We start from the raw sequence: 23,529 nt of genomic DNA, 5'->3' as shown, positions 1-23,529 counted from the left end.
ACATCAGGAGACGTGGAGACGTTGAGCTTACAGCCCAACACCGTGCAGGACGTTTGGCATTTGCCAGAGAACACCAAGATTGGCAAATTCGCCACTGGCGCCCTGTGCTCTTCACAGATGAAAGCAGGTTCACACTGAGCACATGTGACAGACGTGACAGAGTCTGGAGACGCCGTGGAGAACGTTCTGCTGCTTGCAACATCCTCCAGCATGACCGGTTTGGCGGTGGGTCAGTCATGGTGTGGGGTGGCATTTCTTTGGGGGGCCGCACAGCCCTCCATGTGCTCGCCAGAGGTAGCCTGACTGCCATTAGGTACCGAGATGAGATCCTCAGACCCCTTGTGAGACCATATGCTGGTGCGGTTGGCCCTGGGTTCCTCCTAATGCAAGACAATGCTAGACCTCATGTGGCTGGAGTGTGTCAGCAGTTCCTGCAAGAGGAAGGCATTGATGCTATGGACTGGCCCGCCCGTTCCCCAGACCTGAATCCAGTTGAGCACATCTGGGACATCATGTCTCGTTCCATCCACCAACGCCACGTTGCACCACAGACTGTCCAGGAGTTGGCGGATGCTTTAGTCCAGGTCTGGGAGGAGATCCCTCAGGAGACCGCCACCTCATCAGGAGCATGCCCAGGCGTTGTAGGGAGGTCATACAGGCATGTGGAGGCCACACACACTACTGAGCCTCATTTTGACTTGTTTTAAGGACATTACATCAAAGTTGGATCAGCCTGTAGTGTGGTTTTCCACTTTAATTTTGAGTGTGACTACAAATCCAGACCTCCATGGGTTGATAAATTTGATTTCCATTGATAATTTTTGTGTGATTTTGTTGTCAGCACATTCAACTATGTAAAGATAAAAGTATTTAATAAGAATATTTAATTCATTCAGATCTAGGATGTGTTATTTTAGTGTTCCCTTTATTTTTTTGAGCAGTGTATATAAAACATTTATTTTAGAGAGTAATAATGTTACTGTCCCCACTACAACAACAAAAATACTTAAATACATGTAATTTTGTCCTTGAAGCATTTAATTTAAATACTGTAGAATTCCATTAAATCTATGGAGGACTGCTCCGACTGGAGAGTGCCAATATGGCCGACAGATGGCTTCAAAACCTCACCACCTCCCTTCAAGACACACTTGACCCACTCTAATTCGCCTAACAGATCAACGGATGACACAATCACCATTGCACTGCACACTGCCCTCACCCACCTGGACAAAAGGAATGCATATGTGAGGATGTTGTTTCTTCAACTACAGCTTGACCTTCAATACCATAGTGCCCTCTAAGCTCACCACAAAGCTCACGGCCCTGGGACTGAACTCCTCCCTATGCAACTGGGTCCTGGACTTCGAATAAGAAAAAAAGTGTTAAGAAAGTATTTACTAAAATAAACTGAAGAAAAAAATAAATAGACCAAATTAAAAATCTATACAAAAAATACAAAAAATAACTGATAATTACGGAGCAACAATAAAATAACACAGAGTCAATGTGCAAGGGCACCGGTTAGTCGAGATAATTGAGGTAATATGTACATGTAGGTAGAGGTAAAGTGACTATGCATGGATAATAAACAGAGAGTAGCAGCAGCGTAAAAATGGGGTGTGGGGACAATGCAAACAGTACGGGTGCCATTTGATTAGCTGTTCAGGAGTTTTATGGCTTAGGGCTAGAAGCTGTTAAGAAGCCTTTTGGACCTAGACTTGGGGCTCCGGTACCGCTTGCCGTGCAGTAGCAGAAAGAACAGTCTATGACTAAGGTGGCTGGAGTCTTTGGCAATTTTTCGGGCCTTCCTCTGACACCACCTGGTATAGAGGTATGGATGGCAGGAAGCTTGGCCCCAGTGATGTACTGGGCCGTATGCACTACCCTCTGTAGTGCCTTGCGGTCGGAGGCCGAGCATTTGCCATACCAGGCAGTGATGCAACCAGTCAGGATGCTCTCTATGGTGCAGCTATAGAACTTTTTGAGGATCTGAGGACCCATGCCAAATCTTTTCAGTCTCCTGAGGGGGAATAGGCGTTGTTGTGCCTTCTTCACGACTGTCTTGGTGTGTTTGGACCATGATAGTTTGTTGGTGATTTGGACTCCAAGGAACTTGAAGCTCTCAACCTGCTCCACTACACCCCCTCCTTTTTCTGTAGTCCGCAATCATCTGCTTTGTCTTGATCACGTTGAGGAAGAGGCTGTTATCCTGGCACCACACCGCCAGGTCTCTGACCTCCTCCCTATAGGCTGTCTCATCGTTGTCGATGATCAGGCCTACCACTGTTGTGTCGTCGGCAAAGTTAATGATGGTGTTGGAGTCGTGCTTGGTCATGCAGTCATGGGTGAACAGGGAGTAGAGGAAGGAACTGAGCACGCACCCCTGAGGGGCCCCTGTGTTGAGGATCAGCGTGGCAGATGTGTTATTACATACCCTTACCACATGGGGGCGGCCAGTCAGGAAGTCCAGGATCCAGTTGCAGAGGGAGGTGTTTAGTTGCAGGGTCCTTAGCATTGTGATGAGCTTTGAGGGCACTATGGTGTTGAACGCTGAGCTGTAGTCACTGAATAGCATATTCACGTAGGTGTTCCTTTTGTCCACGTGGGAAAGGGCAGTGTGGAGTGCAATAGAGATTGCATCATCTGTGGATCTGGTCGGGCGGTATGCAAATTGGAGTGGGTCTAGGGTGTCAGGTAATGTAGAGATGATATGATCCTTAACTAGCCTCTCAAAGCACGTCATGATGACAGAAGTGAGTGTTACGGGGCTATAGTAATTTAGTTCAGTTACCTTTGCTTTCTTGGGTACAGGAACAATGGTGGACATCTTGAAGCAAGTGGAGACAGCAGACTGGGATAGGGAGAGATTGAATGTGTCCGTAAGCACTACAGCCAGCTGGTCTGCACATGCTCTGAGGACGTGGCTAGGGATGCCGTCTGGGCCGGCAGCCTTGCGAGGGTTAACACGTTTAAATGTCTTACTCACGTCGGCCACGGAGCAGTCCTTGGGAGTGGGCCGCGTCGGTGGAACTGTGTTATCCTCAAAGCGTGCGAAGAAGGTGTTTAGCTTGTCTGGGAGCAAGACGTCGGTGTCCGCGCGACGTGGCTGGTTTACCCTTTGTAATCCGTAATTGTCTGTTGACCCTGCCACATCTCGTTTCTGAGCCGTTGAATTGTGACCTTACTTTGTCTCTGTACTGACGTTTTGCCTGTCTGATTGCCTTATGGAGGGAATAACTAAATCAAATCAAATTGGTCACATACACATGGTTAGCAGATGTTGCGAGTGTAGCAAAATGCTTGTGCTTCTAGTTCCGACAGTGCAGCAATATCTACCAAGTAATATCTAAAAACTCCACAACAGATACCTAATACACACAAATCTAAATAAAGGAATGGAATAAGAATATATAAATATAAATATATGGATGAGCAATGACAGAGCGGCATAGGCCAAGATGCAATAGATAGTACAGAATACAATATATACATATGAGATGAGTAATGCAAGATATGTAAACACTATTAAAGTGGTATTATTAAAGTGACTAGTGTTCCATTTATTAAAGTGGCAAATGATTCTACAAGTCTGTATGTAGGCAGCAGCCTCTCTGTGCTAGTGATGGCTATTTAACAGGCCTGGAGATAGAAGCTGTTTTTCAGTCTCTCTGTCACAGCTTTGATGCACCTGTACTGACCTCACCTTCTGGATGGTAACGGGGTGAACAGGCAGTAGCTCAGGTGGTTGTTGTCCTTCATGATCTTTTTGGCCTTCCTGTGACATTGGGTGCTGTAGGTGTCCTGGAGGGCAGGTAGTTTGCCCCGGGTGATGTGTTGTGCAGACCACACCACCCGCTGGAGAGCCCTGCGGTTGTGGGAGGTGCAGTTGCCATACCAGGCGGTGATACAGCCCGACAGGATGCTCTCACTTGTGAGTCTGTAAAAGTTTGTGAGGGTTTTTGGTGACAAGCCAAATTTCTTCAGCCTCCTGAGGTTGAAGAGGCACTCCTGCGCCTTCTTCTCCACACTATATGTGTGGGTGGACCATTTCAGTTTGTCAGTGATATGAATGCAAGAACTTAAAACTTAAAACTTTCCACCTTCTCCACTGCTGTCCCGTCGATGTGGATAGGGGGGTGCTACCTTTGCGGTTTCACAATCATCTCCTTTGTTTTGTTGATGTTGAGTGAGAGGTTATTTTCCTGACACCACACTCCTAGAGCCCTCACCTCCTCCCTGAAGGCTGTCTCGTCGTTGTTGGTAATCAAGCCTACTACTGTTGTGTCTTCTGCAAACTTGATGATTTAGTTGGAGGCGTGCATGGCCACTCAGTCATGGGTAAACAGGGAGTACAGGAGGGGGCTGAGCACGCACCCTTGTGGGGCCCCAGTGTTGAGGATCAGCGAAGTGGAGATGTTGTTTCCTACCTTCACCACCTGCGGGTGGTCCATCAGGAAGTCCAGGACCCAATTGCACAGAGCGGGGTTGAGACCCAGGGCCTCAAGCTTAATGATGAGCTTTGAGGGTACTATGGTGTTGACTGCTGAGCTGTAGTCAATGAACAGCATTTTCACATAGGTATTCCTCTTGTCCAGATGGGATAGGGCAGTGTGCAATGTGATGGAGATGGCATCGTCTGTGGACCTGTTGGGGCAGTATGCAAACTGAAGTGGGTCTAGGGTGGCAGGTAAGATGGAGGTGGTTTGATCCTTGACTTGTCTCTGAAAGCACTTCATGATGACAGAAGTGAGTGCTACGGAGCGATAGTCATTTAGTTCAGTTACCTTTGCATTCTTGGGTACAGGAACAATGGTGGCCATCTTGAAGCATGTGGGGACAACAGACTGAGCCGTTGAACTGCGACTCCACTCCACTTGCGGAGGGAATAACTACACTGTTTGTATTCGGCTATATTCCCAGTCGCCTTTCCATGGTTAAATGCGGTGGTTCGCACTTTCAATTTTGTGCGAATGCCGCCATCTATCCATGGTTTCTGGTTAGGGTAGGTTTTAATAGTCACAGTGGGTACAGCATCTCCTATATACCTCCTTATAAACTCACTCACAGAGTCAGCATATACGTTGATATTATTCTCTGAGGCTACCCGGAACATATCCCAGTCTGCCTGATCAAAACAATTTAGACGCGTGGATTCCGATTGGTCAGACCAGCGTTGAATAGTCCTTAGCACAGGTACTTCCTGTTTAAGATTCTGCCTATAGGAAGAGAGGAGCAAAATGGAGTCATGATCTGATTTGCCAAAGAGAGGGTGGGGGAGGGCCTTGTAGGCATCCCGGAAGTTGGAGTAGCAGTGGTCGAGTGTTTTAGTAGCGCGAGTACTACAGTCAATGTGTTGATAGAACTTCGCTAGCGGCCTCAGGATATGTGGTTTCCAGTTTGCACAAAGTCCAGTGTAGATCCTTGAGGACCGTTGTGGTATCGGCTTGAGGGAGAATATACATTCACACTTGTGTCGGGCTGCATCACAGCCTGTTACAGCAAGGTGCTAAAGAAGGTGGTACGGCTCAACCGAACGTACCATTGGGTACACACTGCCTATCCCCAACCCCACCCCAATGTACATTAATCATTGTTGACCTCCACACAGAACATGGCCACGTGGTCTGCTTATCTCGCGTGGACAGATTTGGGGTGGAGTAATGTCGCGTTCCAACGCTAGTCGGGAACTAGGAAACTCGGAAATGTCCGACTTGCTAAATGGTTGTAGTTATAACGTGCCGCGTTTACCAGTTGGCAAGGCAGACATTTCCGAGTTTCCTAGTTCCGAGTTTCCTAGTTCTAGTACGTGAACGTGGCACAAATCCTTTCGCTTCGCCTCTTCCTCGACGCAGTACCCAGTCATGCGACTCCAGAAGCGGGGGTTTGCTGGGAATCATAGTTTTACTTTCCCAACTCTCCGTTTTTTTTACAACAATGCTGAAGAATGTTGAAACTCAGCATCCCATAGAACACTGCTATCATATCCTCCTCCCATGTGACTTCATGTGTTTATAGATGCAACATTTTAGCTTTTACTAATTTGTCAGCTAGCTATCTCTCATATGATAAAAAGCTATTTGCAAGACATTTAAGGGAGCACAAAAAAAGTGTTAAGTGGAACGGTTGCTGGAATAGCTACTGTCGTGCCTCTTGTTCATGCGTTGAGAAGTGACAACGTTAGCTAGTTCCCCAGCTAAAAACAGGCGAGCTAGCTTGTTTTTGTGTGTTTTTTTTAATGGACCCGCCTGTGAGACCGCTAACGTTATCTAGCTAGCCAAAATAAGCATATTGAAGCCTAATGATTGGAATTTAGGAGAAGGAATTGCAAGGCACTTCATCTTCTTACAGCGATGGAGGAAGTTGATAAGATTTTAATTCACTCCCTTAGACAGACCGGCACGTAAGTAGTTAGCCAACATTATTAACATTTTGTTTCTAGTTAGTGAACGTTTGCCATCTGGCTTGCTACTGTTGCTTGTTTGTGTCTAGTGAGTTTTGGATAGCTCGCTACCTCTAGATACGTAGCTCTCTTCTTTGATTTAGTGATTGACACCCAGGTCTATCTACATTCAATTACTCATCAGCCATTATCTCAGCTGATGTTTTCCTTGGGAAGTGAAGTGCAGAGAGCTAGCTAAGTTAGCTAAATTACATTAATTCACACTTGTACAAGTGTGTTCTAATAGCTGATTCTTTTGATTTGAACTCTGCAAATCTTTGAGCTAGTGTAGTGACCAGAATTCTTCCATGTCGGTCAAGTTAGCTACGCTAACGGTACACATTTTTCAATGTCGTTTAAAAGAGTAACTTGCTGATTACATGACTAGCGAGGTGTGAGACACACATGAGAAGTTAACCCCGTGCACCTGCATCTCATGCTCTGTGTGTTTGCCAAGGGACGTGGGGGAGGATGTACAGAGTGTGAAGCGCTTCTCCAGTGAGTTCATAGTGGAGGCGGTAGTGAAATGTCTGCGAGTGATCGACCCGGCCCTGGGGAGCAGCCTGTCCCACTCCTTACCCCCCGGCATGTCTGCCCGCTTCCGAGTGGGCATGAGCCTGGCACAGGCCTGTCAGGTGAGAGGTCAAAAAGAAAAGGGATAGTGCTCACCCTCCTGTTGCGAAGTGAGGCTCGTGACTATCTCCCCACAATACTATGTTGAACAAATGAAGAAGATTAAGATATTGTTGGATCTAAAAGAATAACCATGCACGACTTCTTGATGTACGGTAGCCATATGACCTATACCCCCTTTGCATGAAACTCAGTCCAGGTTCTTTTTATACTCTAAAATGAATTGAATTTCATTAGATCAAGCTCAGTTATTCATGGTCCAAACTACATGCATGCAGTCTGGACCACTGAAGTCTGAATAGAAGTAATTCAGCAACCAATTTGACCGCCTGCGACAATGTGAAGTCATGTCATATCCTAATGCCTAATCTCGTTGAGCACTGCTTTTTAACTATTTTTATTTTCTCACTCGATTGGCTTTATTGAATAGTCCATTTGCTTGCATAACTTCATTGAAGTGATCTTCTGAAATTTAGTTTTATTACAAGATTTAGAATCTCCCAAGTGTGAATACATTTGGTTTGCTCATTTTGTGAAGAAGGCTCCATCATTCCACATGTTCATAATGGTCTTCATACACAATGTCATGGACTGGTTCCATTTTCACGCTTAATGACCCTCATGCTCTAGACTGGGTGAGGTATGTGACACAAAGGTCAATGTCATGTGTATGAGCAGACTCCATAACCAGGTTGACATGTGTTTCTATGCAGGAGCTTGGCTACAAGGGAGAGATTGGCTACCAGACCTTTCTTTACAGCAATGAGCCAGAGATCCGCTCCCTGCTCATGTTCCTGGTGGAGAAGCTGCCCAGAGAAAGTGCTGAGGCCTTGGACCAACCAGCAGGTACAGACACATTGTCCCACCATTGTACTTCTTGTCATTATTTAATACCATTAACTTTAGCTATCCCCTTATACATTGGGCTTTTTTTTTTGCTTTATAATCTGATCAATAAAAATACATTGAATGTTTGTGAATCTCTCAATGACAATTATTTTATCTATAAGTATTTATTTGTCTCGCATTCATTGTACCCCATAACAGGTAAATCGGTCCTCCTCCAGAAATTGATAGCTACCCAGATCAAAGCTCAGCTGGCCTTGCCTTGGCTCCCTCCATCTTGCAGACTACCCCTCCTATGTAAAACACAGGTAGGTATGTCCTGCTGGCAATATCACAAAGCATTATCAATGACATGGCAGCTAAAGTTAAGAAAAACTGACAAATAACTGTTGGTTTCCTAGATCATAAAGGAAGCTAGATTTCAGGGCTGGTCAGTGAAAGTAGTGAGGCAATAATGCAATGTCTCAAGTTTACCCTGTTTTTTATGACCTGGATATTTATTGAAGTCAATATATCAAAATGATGCACTATACAAACTTCCTATTTGAATGTCTTTGTGTCAAGTGTTCCCACTTAATGTATGTGTTCTCACTTAACATTTCATTATTTTTAGAACCCAGGACCGTCCCACAGTTTCCACTCTCAGCCCCTTAGTTTACTGCACTGCCTCAAAGTGCCTGGGAAAAAGCAGTTGAAAGGTAAACCACAGAATACACAGGGCCCTCTGTACTTACTCTCATTGCATATCATTCTGTAATCCAATTCTTCCAATTATGTAGGGTTCTGAATTAGTAGCCTATATATATTAGCATGTGGTACAAGATATTCTTTGCCAATGAAATAAGAACCTGTGGTGAGAGTTAAATCCCAGTGTACCACGTCATTCTTTTCACCCCGTCTCCAGAGGAAAAGGACTACCACAGGGAATTTCTTCCCCCTGTGACTGCTCAGCCGTCGCAGCATGCCTCAGTGCCGGCATCCCTGCTGGAGATGCATGCAGGGGAGCTTAGTGCCGCCCAGGAGTGGGAAAATGAGTGGAACAGCCAAGGCCTCCTTTCCCGCCTCACCCCTGAGGTACACTCTTAAAGGGATAGTTCACTTAAAGGGATAGTTTTTCAAGATTTTGGACAATTTTAATTTGAGCACAATAAGAATAATTTTGTGTTTATTGCAGTGTTTTAATCTCTGAACTCCACTTTGTCTCCTCTCGTGGCCACCCAGGAATATCGCTCCAGGAAGCGTGTCCGTCTGCAGAAGCGGATCGAAGAGCAGCTGCGCACTGCGGCCCAGCCTCACTCGGACACCCTCGGTGCCCACAGGTCGGGCTCTGATCTCGCAGAGCTACTGCAGTCCTTTGGGGGCTCCTCCCTCGGTGGTGACATCCTCGCCAAGGGCTCCCGCTTCACTCACACTGAGAAATTCACTTTCACACAGGTGATTGAAGAGTTAACAAAGCCTGCCCCAAAGACATTGAGCAACATCTACAAATGTTCCCCCTTTCATTGCCAATCTGAATCTAGTGTGTGTGTGTGTGTGTGTGTGTGTGTGTGTGTCAGGAGCCTGCGAAAGCCTCCCTGCAGATGGCAGCAGCGGCCAGCCCCCTTCCCAGCTCGCATCAGTCGGAAGAGGAACTGCAGGCCCGACAGCAGGAGGAGCTGGCCTCCCTGCAGCAGCAGCTACAGCAGCTCACCCTCAGCCTAGAGGAGGTGGGCGGAGACATGAAGCAGCTCACCGTATCCGTACTTCAGGTAACTGGAGCCTCTCTGATTTAAAACAGATAAACTCTGTATTTGTGTAGACCTCAGACTAGGGATGTGCGTGGTTATTCGAATATCCGATCTGACATTTGTATTTTGGATTACTTGTGTGCTTTGTTTTTTGCAGGGGGAAAAATTATAGCCCTATTTTAACACTGAAAAGTATTTTTCTAAGTTTCATTAAAATATCCATATGGCATTGTTACATGAAAGGATATACCATGACATTTAAACATGAAAATTATTTTAATTTTTTTTATATAGTTTTTAGGATGTGCACCCCATAAAAAGACCGGTAGCTGACCGGTAGCCTTCACGTGTAGCTTGTTGTTTATGTTGGCCAATCAAAGCGACAGAGGTTCGATGTGTAGAAAGAGAGTGAGTTCACTAATGCAATGCAAGATGGAATAAAATTATGGAATGAAAAGTTAGCAAAATGAGGAGTAGGCAACAATGAGCAACCAACATTTAGGCAGTTGTTTTATTTAGCTAGCTTGCTTCTCTAGGCTTTTACAGTCAAGACGGGCACTGTTATATACGACGATAAATAACATTGTGGCTGCAACAAGTTAGCTAGTATTGGCTATAGCTGAGTTGCCTTAGCGTCTTCACATACTCCGCCCCCTCCACAGCTGCAGCAATGGATGGCCAGCTTCTCTCCATCGCGCAGCAGTGCTCAGGTTAACTTAAGGGGGAAAGACTTGCATTTCCTATATCTGGATATCTGACAAATTCATGATACTATTCGAATAGTGAAATGATTACATACCCCCCATCCCTACCTCCGACCAGAGTTACCACAGTCAAATGAACTGTGACATGTAAGATGTAGTCACCCTGCGAGACTAACTTGTGTCCTGTTTGTGTGCAGGTGTCAGATGAGCTGAAGCAGAAAGAGCTGAGCAAGGCGGAGAAGGAGGACTCTGTGCGGGTGAAGAAGCAGACCATTGACCTGATGCCGGACGCAGAGAACAACCTGGCCAAGCTGCAGGCCCTGGTGGAGGGAAGTGCCAAGCGAGTGGTCAACCTTGCCGTGCAGTGGGAGAAACGCAGAGCTCCGCTCATCGATGAGCACCGCAGGCTCAAGGAGCTCTGCAGCAACCAAGAGGTAGTGTTAATCTCCTTAGATATCACCAAATGTGTGTGTTTGACTGTGCGAGATTCAACTTCCATTTTCTTTTGTAGATTGAGTCCTCCAGAAAGCTAGTTGAAATCAAAGAGCTTCACAACAAAATCCGCCAATCTGCGGAGGAGTCCAAGATGAAGGAGGCACTGTATAAACAACTGGTATTAGAACAAATTTTAAATATATTTGGGATGAGCTACTTCCACACTGTTTATTTAGGTTTCAGTCCATGCATTGTATGTCAGACACAATTTTGGGGAATCTGACATCTCTTTCAGATAACAGAGTTTGAGAATCTCCCCAAAGATGTCTCCCGCTCAGCGTACACTGCAAGGATTCTGGAGATCGTTGGCAATATCAGGAAACAGAAGGAAGAAATTACAAAGGTACACTGTTTGAGACACCTCTCAACAATACAGTCCTGAGTATCTCCTGAAAAACAAAGGAATTAAAAACAAAATTTGAATCTGAGTAGTGTGATTTCAAGTATGGTATTTGTGTGTCCGACTCTTGGTCTCTGTAGATTCTGTCTGACACTAAGGAGCTGCAGAAAGAGATTAACAATCTGACTGGAAAACTGGACCGAACGTTCGCTGTGACTGATGAGCTGGTCTTCAAGGTAGAGGACCTAGCAAGATAACTCATGTGTCTACTTTTTGCAATTATAGGTCAAAGAAATCCCTTCTAGATCACCTGATAATGCTCAACTTGCTACCAAGGACCCATGCTGTCAGTTTGCTCATGCCTTTCATTTCAATTGTTCTATACCACAGTTTGACAATTTCAGGAAAGCACACCAATGATGTTCCTTCTTGCCTAATCAATACTTTTCCTAATACTGTGTAGGATGCGAAGAAAGACGAATCTGTCCGCAAATCCTACAAGTACCTGGCAGCCTTGCATGAGGTAAGAGCTTGTTTGCAGAATATACAATTTTCTTAGAAATTGAAGAGCAAGACATACTGTATATCCTTTGGTCTGGTGCTCTGTGGTAATTTTAGGTGCCTATAGCTACATTGCTTAGTTGTGTGACTTCATTATCTTCCTTGGTATAGAACTGCACTCAGTTGATCCAAACTATTGAGGACACAGGCACAATCATGAGAGAGATCAGAGACCTGGAGGAGCAGGTATAGATGGCCCTCTTTCTTTTATTCCAAACCACTAACTTGTACTGCTACTGTACCACATGAGTCAGTTTGTCATTTTATTGACATAGTGATCTAGAGCTGACTTGGTAGTGCAAACTTTTAAGTTTCCTTCTCTCCGTAGATTGAAACTGAAAATGGTAAGAAGACTGTAAGCAACCTGGAGAAGATCCTGGAGGACTACAAAGCAATTCGCCAGGAGAACTCTGCTCTGGCTGCCAAGATCAGAGAGGCCTGATGTGACCCTCCGCATGCTGCACCGTAGTGGCCGCCTAACGTGTCTGCTGGTCAAACTGACTGGTAGCATGCCCTCGAGACTGCCTGTCCTGTGTGTGTGGAACCAAGAAAGCACACTCCATCTGGTCTCAAGACTTTCAACGCTGTCCTTTGTCCACTGTCTTGTTGCATTGCCTTCTGGGAGCACTGATGGCATATGGGGAAGGGGAGATAGATTTTTGTACCATTTTTAATGCACAAACTTTGGCTTACCAAAAAACCATGCTGGATAAAGAAAATAAGTGTGATGTGTAACAACACAGCGATGAATTATACTGGCCTTGCATCCCTGGTGTCCATACACTGGTTCCATATTGATTCCACCCAATCAAAAAATACGTTTGGAAAATGATGTTCTGACTTTTTCTATTATAAATTTGTAGTAGTTCTTCAAAATTGCAGTAGTTCTGATAGATCAATCAAGTGAATGTCTTAATGATCTACTTTGAAATTCACTGCAATTCCCGAGAACAATGCAGTGGTTAGGTACGGCCTAAGATTCCATTCATGCCATATTTTGTCTTAACTGGAGTTGATTTGGAGATTACTAGGTTTGTCCTTTTCTAGTTCATTCTCATGCCTTGAAATCAAATGCTGCTTTTGTCTGTCTCATTGGCTCAGTGTTATTTGGATTAGGGAGCCTTGGTGCAAAGTAAATGGTTTACCTCTTGAGCACTGATCTCCTGAAATGGTCTAGATTAGGTAACAAACCACATTGATTGATGTAATGAATCATGCGAAACTTGTATAAAAACAATACAAAATGTTTGTCAGAGCAGAAAATGAACATGTTAATGAAGTGATGTTGCTTTCTTTCACATGTTTATTTTTGAAATGCTGAAAGGTCGTTCCTATGCTGTCCTTTTTTATTTTTTATTTTTGCTTGATCCTGTAGGGGATGCCTGTTGAACTGGCTCTCAAGCCGCGTTTATACCTGGCGCTAACATGCGCCCTTTGTCCTAATCTGAAAATTTAAATGCAATATGCAACAATTTCAAAGTGTAATATCAGTCAATTACAATGTATTAATTAGGCCCTGATCTATGAATTTCACATGACTGGGAATACAAATATGCCTCTGTTGGTCACAGATACCTTTTTAAAAAAGGTAGGGGCATGGATCAGAAAACCAGTCAGTATCTGGTGTGACCACCATTTGCCTCATGCAGTGTGACACATCTCCTTCGCATAGAGTTGATCAGGCTGTTGATTGTGGCCTGTGGAATGTTTTCCAACTCTTCAATGGCTGTGCGAAGTTGCTGGATATTGGCGGGAACTGGAACACGCTATTGTACGTGTCAAGCCAGAGCATCCCAAACATGCTCTATGGGTGACATGTCTGGTGAGTATGTAGGCCATGGAAAAACTGGGACATTTACAGCTTCCAGGAATTGTGTACAGGTCCTTGTGACATGGGGCTCTGAATTCTCATGCTGAAACATGAGGTGATGGTGGCAGATAAATGGCACAACAACGGGCCTCAGGATCTCATCACAGTATCTCTGTGCATTCAAATTGCCATTGATAAAATTTAATTGTGTTCATTGTCTGTAGCTTATGCCTGCCCATACCATAACCCCAGCACCACCATGGGGCACTGTTCACAACGTTGACAATAGCAAACCGCTCTCCCACATGAAGCCATATATGCTATGCTCTCTGCCATCTGTCTGTTACAGTTGAAACCGAGATTCATCCGTGAAGAGCACATTTCTCCAGCTTACCGGTGGCCAACGAAGGTGAGCATTTGCCCACTGAAGTCTGTTCAAGACCCTGGAGACAACAACAAGCATGCAGATAAGCTTCCCTGAGACTCTTTCTGACAGTTTGCAGAAATTCTTCAGTTGTGAAAACCCAGTTTCATCAGCTTTCCCAGTGGCTGGTCTCAGACGATCCTCCAAGTGAAGAAGCTGGATGTGGAGGTCTTGGACAGGTGTGGTTACATGTGGTCTGCGGCTGTGAGGCCGGTTTGACGTACTGTCAAATTCTCTAAAATGACGTTGGATGCAGCTTATGGTAGAGAAATTAACATCCAATTCTCTGGAAACAGCTCTGGTGGACATTCCTACAGTCAGCATGTCAATTGCACGCTCCCTCAAAACTTGAGACATCTGTGGCATTGTGTTGTGACAACCTTTTATTGTCCCAAGCACAAGGTGTGTAATGATCATGCTGTTTAAACAGCTTCTTGATATGCCACAACTGTGAGGTGGATGGATTATATTAACAAATGAGAAATGCTCACTAACAGGGATGTAAACAATTTTGTGCCCAACATTTTAGAGAAATAAGCTTTTTGTGCGTGTGGAACATTTCTGGGATATTTTATTTCTGGTCGTGAAACATGGGACGAACATTTGTGTTTATATTTTTGTTTAGTGTAGAAAAGGCAGTCGGCTGCAATGTTGAACAAGCCCATTGACACTGAGCACCATTTACTTATGACCTCAGCTTTAAAAAATGCATTCATATTATTTTGAAAGAATGGGCGTGTTCGAGTGGATCAATTTGACAAATTTTACCATTTCACTTTCAAAGTGTGTTGCATTATGGTGATAAAAAAGGTCCGACTTGCCGACTGCATGAACTTTACAAAAACTATGAAATCACCTTCAAGTCCCTGCAGTTGCTTCTGACCCAAGCGAACGGGACAAAAGACCTGCGTGAAACTTTACTGTGATTCATGTCTACAGTGGATATGTACAAATGAATGTGATATTTTGAGGCTCTCTCTCACCAATTGATAGTACAATGTACACATATTTACATGTTTATTTTGACATTCCATAGAAAAAGTTTTTATAAACAATGGCAACACTGCCATGTTGGACAGAGCCTTGCTGTAGGTAAACCATAACATTGTCCGACTTTCGGCTGTTGCAGATACACCTCCCCCGACTTCATTCATCAATGTTCAGCCATAGCAGGCTGCTTTTGAGTTAATGCGGGGTGCGTTCAGGTGGATCTCTTTTTTTCAATGCCTTCAAAGTGTGTTGCATTCTGGGGATAAAAGTTGTCCGACTTTTGTGCCTGCATGTCAACTGCATGAACGTTACAAAAATCATGTGATCTAAGGTCATAAGGTTTTGACTGCAGGTTTCTGCAGTTGCTCTTCAACAACTTCATCCTGCGGCCATCGCTTGCACTGTGGAAGACTGTTGTCAACCAATCATTAAGGTGTTTTTGTTTGAACCACACGAATGTGACAAAAAGACATGACTGAAAAAGGAACCAATTTGTCCAGACTTATTTGTACAGTGGAAATGTACATAGAAATTTGATATTTGAGGCTCTCACTAATTGATTGTACAATGTGTACACACATAATATGATTTCAGTTTGTGAGTGTGTGATATGAGGGTTAGTTACATGTTTATTTCGACATAAAGAAACCCTTTTACTAACAATGGGCTTGATCAACAGTGCAGGCGACTGACTGCTCTACAAATTTGCATCACCTTGCATCATAAATAGCTACTCATTATTATTTGTAGATCAGTCAGTCAGTCACCATTTACCCTCAATGCATCATGGATTTGATGCTCTCGAAACCAGCCAATGGCAACACTGCCATGTTGATCTGAGCCTTGCCGTTGCAAAAGTACATTAGTGTCTGACTCTCAGCTGTCGCAGATCAATGATTTATATATATACTAGATGACTGATAGGGGGGGCTGGAGGCCACCTTGCCTCCATCTTGGAACTTCCCCACCGTTGTAAAAAATATTTTGGAATCTATAAAAATGCATATATTAATGTCTACATTTGCCACACTTATTCTATTACAGACACCTTAATGCAAACTTTTAAAATATTATGTGAGCTAAAGATAAAACAAATAATATATATATATAAAAACATTTTCCTTAAAGTATGCTTTTTAGAGATTGCTAATGTTACTGTCCTTACTAAAACAACAAAAATACTTAAATACATGTAATTATGTCCTTGGAACAATTGAAATACTGTAGAACTGTAGATTCCTATGGAGGACTGCTTCTGCTGGGCAGTGCCAATATGGCCGACCAGTGGCTTCAAAGCCTCTCAATGGCCAATACATAGCATTAGCAATCCAGGGTTTATATACATCATTGGTTGCACCTCCCCCTACTTCACTCCTTGACTTTCGTCTATAGTTGGTTGCTTTAGCCTTATCACTCAAACACACCCGATATCTGTCAAACAATTTGCACACAGGGAGGCACCTGCTAATCTGGTCACAATGCAGACACAAGTAGGCTGTTTACACAGGCAGCCTAACTCTTTCTTCACCAATAATTGTGCAAAGGATCAGAATTAGGCTTCCTGTGTAAACACAGATATTTTAATACCATGTGTAGACGTGACAGACAGATAGTGATTGGGTCATATTGATCAGATCACAAAACTCGCATGTTACCGCAAGGTGTAAACGAGGCTTCTCGTATGGGATGTAGGATAGAGGAAGTTGTGTGGAGTAGACTACGGTTTGGACACACAGGTTTGAACGCTATGTTGTGGATGATAGGGAGACATGAAACAGGTCTGTGTGATGAGTGTTTAGTGGAGGAAACGGTAGAGCATATGTTGATATTTTGTGAACTGTATGACGTAGATAGGGAGAGATTGTGTGAAAGGGTTAGAGAGGCTGGACAGCATCCGTTTGTTTTCAACGTAATCTATTCCTGTTCGCATCACTAGGTATACACTGAGTATACAAAATATTAGGAACACCTTCCTAATATTGAGTTGCCCCACCTTTTGCCCTCAGAACAGCCTCAATTCGTCTGGGCATGGACTCTACAAGGTGTTGAAAGCATTCCACAGGGATGCTGGGCCACGTTGACTCCAATGCTTCCCACAGTTTGTCAAGTTGGCTGGATGTTCATTGGGTGGTGGACCATTCTTGATACACACAGTTGAGGGTGAAAAACCCAGCAGCATTGCAGTTCTTGACATACTCAAACCGGTGCACTTGGCACCTACTACCATACCCCATTCAAATGCAATTGTCTCAAGGCTTAAAAAACGTTCTTTAACCGGTCTCCTCCCCTTCATCTACACTGATTGAAGTGGATTTAACAATTGACATCAATAAGGGATCATAGCTTTCACCTGTCAGTCTGTCATGGAAAGTGTTCCTAATGTTTTGTACACTCAGTGCATAATGAACTAGACAGTGTCCAAGATGGACTGCCGTTCTTTTATACGCTTTCAAACTTTTCAAACTCAAGTTTGCATACCCCGTTTTGTCAAAGATTAAATAAAGAGACCGTGAAACTGTTTCTCCAATAGAAATCCCTGATTACACTTGTAGGCGATGTCATGGCGACCATTACGAAAAAATATTGCAGTCAGAGAGCAGTATAACTGCAGAACACTGCAGTATAGCTACAGTATGCTGTAAAACAACAGTTTTTTTTACTGCAATCATTTTGCAGTTCAACTGCAGTACATGGCAGTTATTCTGCAATTACTGCATCCAAAATACCACAGTTTACTGCAGATACTGTACTTTTACTGCAGTTTCAAAACTGCAATCTTTTTTTGAAAGGGGACTTAAGCTAGCTAAGCTCTTGCGCAGGAACACATCATCGGGTCCAATGGTCATGTCGTTCCGAACTGTGTATGTGCTCTCAAATCAAAGGCATTTCTTCAAGTTGTTTTTGATGAAAATTAAAACATTTCAGGTTTGTCACTTTCACACGGTTGTAGTAGGCTAATTACAGTGTCAGCTGCTTAAGACATTGGCTCAAATGTAGGTTTTGCCTTTAGATTTCGAAAAATGTAACAACTTAATGGCACATTTTTCACTTCTCCCATTGACTTGTGAAACCCCAAACCTCGGTCTTGTGGATTCTGCTTCGTGAAGCGTTCCAGGAAGTATCTGGACATTAGGCCTCTGGGTTTAGAAACTATGTGTTTGCAGCTGTCACGTTCTGACCTTAGTTCCTTTTTTATGTCTTTATTTTAGTTGGTCAGGGCGTGAGTTGGGGTGGGCATTCTATGTTGTTTTTCTATGTTTTGTTCTGTTGTTATATTTCTATGTGTTTGGCCTAGTATGGTTCTCAATCAGAGGCAGGTGTCAGTCGTTGTCTCTGATTGGGAGCCATATTTAGGTAGCCTGTTTTCTATTGTGTTTTGTGGGTGGTTGTTTCCTGTTTCAGTGTTTGCACCATACGGGACTGTTTCGGTTGTTGTTTTGTTATTTTTGTTCTGTGTTCATTTAGATTTATTAAAAATCTATTATGGACACTTACCACGCTGCACATTGGTCCGATCCTTGCTACTCCTCCTCAGACAAGGACGAAAGCTGTTACAGCAGCCATCTTTCAATATGCAGTTTTGCCTGGGAGGAATCCACTCAGTGCGCACTGGACAAACCACATTGTCCTGGAACCAATGCGCTTCCCCTGGCCTGGTTTGCACACCTTTGAAGTTCAGATGGGAACAGTAATAGTTGGACTAGTAACTGAAGTCTGGACACTGACTGTTGGCCTCACATGTTGCCATATTTTTACATTAACTCCTGCAGAATTAAGTGTTTCTTGCAGTGTCCACCCTGGACATACTCCAATTCGCATGCCGCCACAACAGATCCACAGATGACACAATCTCAATTGCATCTCACACTGTTCTCTCCCACCTGGACAAGAGGAATGAATACCTATGTGAAAAGGCTGTTCATTGACTACAGCTCAGCGTTCAACACTATAGTCCCCTCCAAGCTCGTCACCAAGTTCTGGACCCTGGGACTGAACATCTCCCTCTGCAAATGGATCCTGGACTTCCCGACAGGCACCCCCAGGTGGTGAGGGTAGGCAACAACACATCCGCCATGCTGATCCTCAACACTGGGGCCCCCCAGGGGTGTGTTCTTAGTCCCCTCCTTTACTCCCTGTTCACCCACGACTGTGTGGCCATGCACGACTCTGTAGGGTCCTCCCCCCGCCATCCTCCAAAGTGAGCCCCTGCCACCCTCCTAATTGACTCTCAACAACTGCATGCAAGAGGGTTTATTGTCTTCTCTGGAATTCAGCCTTCTCTGTGTTGCTCTCAAACCCCCATTCTGTCTCAACTCTGGGTAGTAGAGGTTCAGTTGCCTTTACATCCTGTTGGTCTGATATCTGTTTGGGAGTTAACTCAACAGTAACGCTATACAACTCAGATTTTATAAAAGGGATTCGTTGTTCTCTCTCTTTGTTCCTGATCTGTGCTAGTAAGATACACTCTCTCTCTTTCTCTCTCCACCCCATGGACTCTTGTAGCATGGCCTTTCAGGCTTTTCTCTCTCTCCCTCTCATGCCTAGAACAATGCTTGTAATGCTTGTTAATGCTTTGTAACTTAAGCTTTATGTCTTATGTGAATTAATTAATTTTACAAAGTTATTAAATGATACACTTGATTTAGAATTCCATTCTCAGACCTATCTTGATTCCTATTACTGTAACTCAGCTACAGTCTATTATAGCATATTGCTATATCATCTTTATGGAGTCAGATTAAGATTTGAATAGACTAATTGCATAGTCTTATCACGGATCACATGTGTGGTATACACTGAGTATACAAAACATTAAGAACACCTGCTCTTTCCATGCATAGACTGACCAGGTGAAAGCTATGATCCCTTATTGATGTTACTTGTTAAATCCACTTCAATCAGCATAAATTAGGTTTATTTTTATTTTTATCCTTGACACAATTGAGACGGATTGTGTATGTGTGCCATTCAGAGGGTGAATGGGCAAGACAATTTTTTTTACTGTAAGTGCCATTGAACAGGGTACCAGACGCACTGGTTTGTGTCAAGGACTGCAACGCTGCTGGGTTTTTCACGCTCAGCAGTTTCCCGTGTGTATCAAGAATGGTCCACCACACAAAGGACATCCAGCCAACTTGACAAAACTGTGGGAAGCATTGGAGTCAACATGGGCCAGCCTCCCTGTGGAACGTTTTCGACACCTTGTAGAGTCCATGCAGTACAACTACAGTATGCTGCAAATACTGCATCCAAACAACAGTTTGTCGACGAATTGAGGCTGTTCTGAGGGCAAAAGGCATGGGGTGCAACTCAATATTAGAAAGGAAGGTTTCCCTAATGTTTGGTATACTCAGTGTATATGTTACACACCTCGGACTGAGTCGTGGTCAGCAGTTAATAGACCTGAATTAACAGGGTGGAATAAGGAGACAGAGAAAAGTTAGTAGTGCTCAGTATTAGGCATTCTCCAAAATGTATGAAAATGTTTTATTATTTATCTATTTTTTTCTGTTGTCAAAATCAATGATACATTACAACTGCATTGTAGTACTTTCACATTCCATGTTGAGTATCAAAAATAAAGGTCTCAAGTTCAAAAAGCTATCTCCATACATCTACACATTCACCTTTCACTAATAATCAAATCAATAGTGCATATAACTATTTTATCATTAGTATTTAGGCTATTTTATCAGTAGTATTTAGCATCTAACAGCAAAAGCTATTTAGCATGTAAAACCATCAAATTGTATCATAAGAGACTACATTATATAGATCTGACTGTACTAGCAGTGTCAATTTCCATAAAGCTAGCAGAGGCCTGTGCTACACAATGCTACAACCATTACATTCTAAACCATCAACACGTGAGCTAACAATAGCTGAAACCCAATAGCCTAGAGCTAACTACATTTGGTTAGCATAAAGCTAATGAACTGTTAAATGCTATTTTCTTACAAATATTAACACCTTCAACACATTCTATCATCACATATTTACATATATTACCTAAAGTAAACTGAGCCTTTGTTCATAGAAAATAAACCAAATAGGAGCTAAAACATTATTGAAAAAAGTAGAAGTTTGGACGCCATCTTATTCCCTTTTCTAATATACAGTATATATATATTTTTTTTTAGTAGGTATTATTCCCTTTTCATACATGTAAACCATTAGCAACATAGCGAACCTCCATTACTTATAATGGGGAAAAAAAACTAACCAGTGTTTCACTTGGTTAAAACTGCCTTCAATTTCCTTCAAACATCACCAAACTCATGGACTATGTAGTTAACCATGTTATCTCAATATTGCACTTTTGCACATTACATACCTGAATTAACAGGGTGGAATAATGAGAAGAAGAAACATCCAAGACCTCACGATCCCACTAACGCTCCCCATTGATATCACAACTCCCACTAGCGGCTGTAATCATATACTACATTACTTTCAATGCAGATACCTGGGAAATTATTGGGATGGCTACAAAGAAAACAAATGAAATCAGAAATATGATCATAAGTACACTACGTGACCCAAACTATGTGGATACCTGCTCGTTGAACATCTCATTCCAAAATCATGGGCATTAATATGGAGTTGGTACCCCCTTTGCTGCTATAACAGCCTCCACTCTTCTGGGAAGGCTTTCCACTAGATGTTGGAACATTGCTGCAGGGACTTGCTTCCATTCAGCCACAATAGCATTAGTGAGGTCGGACACTGATGTTGGGCGATTGGGCCTGGCTTGCAGTCGGCATTCCAATTCATCCCAAAGGTGTTTAATGGGGTTTAGGTCGGGGCTCTGTGCAAACCAGTCAAGTTCTTCCACATCGATCTCGACAAACCACTTCTGTTTGGACCTCGCTTTGTGCACAGGGGCATTGTCATGCTGAAACAGGAAAGGGCCTTCCCCGAACTGTTGCCACAAAGTTGGAGGCACAAAATAGTCTAGAATGTCTGTGATAACATGCGTCTCGGTGAGAGGTGTAGGAGTCAGGCACAGGAGAGCAGGAATGTCTGAGAAGCGTGTTTAATCATATAGTCCACCAATACAAAAATGGCACAGACAAAAATCAAAAAACTACGCTCACGATACTCAGCAACTCCTGCAAACAAACACATTTCTGACACTTTACATACACGTGCGTAAATCGTGAACACAACAAACATCAAATACAATCGAGCGCAATACACACAAGTCTAATCCCGCACGAACTAAGGTACCCTATATACACACAGAAATAAACGCAATTGAAACCAGGTGTGAAAAGAATCAGACAAAACAAACAGAAAAGGAAAAAGGGATTGGTGGTGGCTAGTAAACCGGCGACGCCGAGCGCCGCCCGAACAGGGAGAGGAGTTACCTTCGGTAGAAGTCGTGACAATGTCATTGTATGCTGTAGTGTTAAGATATTCCTTCACTGGAACTAATGGGCCTAGCCCAAACCATTAAAAACAGCCCCAGACCATTATTCCTCCTCCACCAAACTTTACTGTTGGCACTATGCATTAGAGCCGGTAGTGTTCTCATGGTATGCGCCAAACCCAGATTTGTCCAAACCCAGATGGTAAAGTGTGATTCATCACTCCAGAGAACACGTTTCCACTGCTCCAGAGTCCAATGGTGGCGAGCTTTACACCACTCCAGCCGATGCTTGGCATTGCGCATGGTGATCTCAGGCTTGTGTGCGGCTGCTCGACCATGGTGACCCATTTCATGAAGTTCCCGATGAACAGTTCTTGTGCTGACGTTGCTTCCAGAGGCAGTAACTGGGTAGTGAGTGTTACAACCAAGGACAGACGATTTTTATGCGCTACGCGCTTCAGCACTCAGCGGTCCCGTTCTGTGAGCTTGTGTGTTCTTCCACTTTGTGGCGGAGCCGTTGTTACTCCTAGATGTTTCCACTTCACAAGAACAACACTTAGAGTTGACTAGGGCAGCTCTAGCAGGGCAGAAATTTGATGGACTTACTTGTTGGAAAGGTGGCATTCTAAGATGGTGCCACATTGAAAGTCACTGAGCTCTTCAGTAAGACCATTCTACTGCCAATGTTTGTCTATGTAGATTGCATGGCTGTGTGCTCGATTTTATACACCTGTCAGCAACCGGTGTGGCTGAAATCGCCAAATCCACTAATTTGAAGGGGTGTCCACATACTTTTGTATAGTGTATTTGTGTGCGTCACATATATAATTATCAAATATTACAACACTACAATGCCAACACCATCATCAAGTTTGCTGATGACACAATGGTGGTGGGCCTGATCACCGACAGCAATGATACAGCCTACAGGGAGGAGGTCAGAGACCTGGCCAGGACAACAATTTCAACGTCAGTATGACCAAGGAGCTGATCGTGGACTACAGGAAACCGGGGCGAGCACGCTCCCATCCACATTGGCGGGGCTGTCGTGAAGCTAGGGCTGGACAATATGGACGGCATATCATATCACAGTATTTTTTTGTATTTTTAATAATAACAATTCTACATTTGCTTTATGAGTAGTGCGTGACCCTAGAGTGGCAACACATACATTCTGATTGTTTT

The 23,529-nt window shown here is 43.6% G+C and overlaps 1 protein-coding gene across 2 annotated transcripts; it reads left to right on the top strand.

The window, feature by feature from the left end:
• The first annotated feature begins 5,826 nt into the window (after window positions 1-5,826).
• Window positions 5,827-13,015, top strand: LOC139542650 (coiled-coil domain-containing protein 22-like). Of its 2 annotated transcripts, XM_071348337.1 has the most exons (15): window positions 5,827-6,403; window positions 6,900-7,077; window positions 7,789-7,921; window positions 8,123-8,229; window positions 8,535-8,619; window positions 8,826-8,995; window positions 9,143-9,355; window positions 9,478-9,669; window positions 10,550-10,786; window positions 10,864-10,965; window positions 11,083-11,190; window positions 11,328-11,423; window positions 11,651-11,710; window positions 11,860-11,934; window positions 12,077-13,015. In XM_071348337.1, exons 1-15 carry the CDS (start codon window positions 6,354-6,356, stop codon window positions 12,188-12,190), a joined length of 1,920 nt encoding a protein of 639 aa, XP_071204438.1. In that variant the 5' UTR covers window positions 5,827-6,353; the 3' UTR covers window positions 12,191-13,015. The 2 variants fall into 2 exon arrangements, 1 of the variants encoding a protein (XP_071204438.1); XR_011668535.1 differs by lacking the exons at window positions 11,328-11,423; window positions 12,077-13,015 and adding an exon at window positions 11,473-11,533 and having other exon boundaries at window positions 6,100-6,403.
• The last annotated feature ends 10,514 nt before the right edge of the window (window positions 13,016-23,529 follow it).

Source organism: Salvelinus alpinus, chromosome 17 (assembly GCF_045679555.1).
Source record: "Salvelinus alpinus chromosome 17, SLU_Salpinus.1, whole genome shotgun sequence".
NCBI lineage: Eukaryota > Metazoa > Chordata > Actinopteri > Salmoniformes > Salmonidae > Salvelinus > Salvelinus alpinus.
Note: the sequence above shows the minus strand (reverse complement) of the source record. Positions and strands in the feature narration are given on the sequence as shown.

What these genes read in the sequence shown, in the direction of transcription:
- LOC139542650 (XM_071348337.1), top strand. Translation starts at nt 6,354, where the DNA reads ATGGAGGAAGTTGATAAGATTTTAATTCACTCCCTTAGACAGACCGGC. An exon ending in GCCTGGCACAGGCCTGTCAG is followed by an intron (nt 7,078 to 7,788) that starts GTGAGAGGTCAA and finishes GTTTCTATGCAG; the next exon opens with GAGCTTGGCTACAAGGGAGA. An exon ending in TGGGAAAAAGCAGTTGAAAG is followed by an intron (nt 8,620 to 8,825) that starts GTAAACCACAGA and finishes CCCCGTCTCCAG; the next exon opens with AGGAAAAGGACTACCACAGG.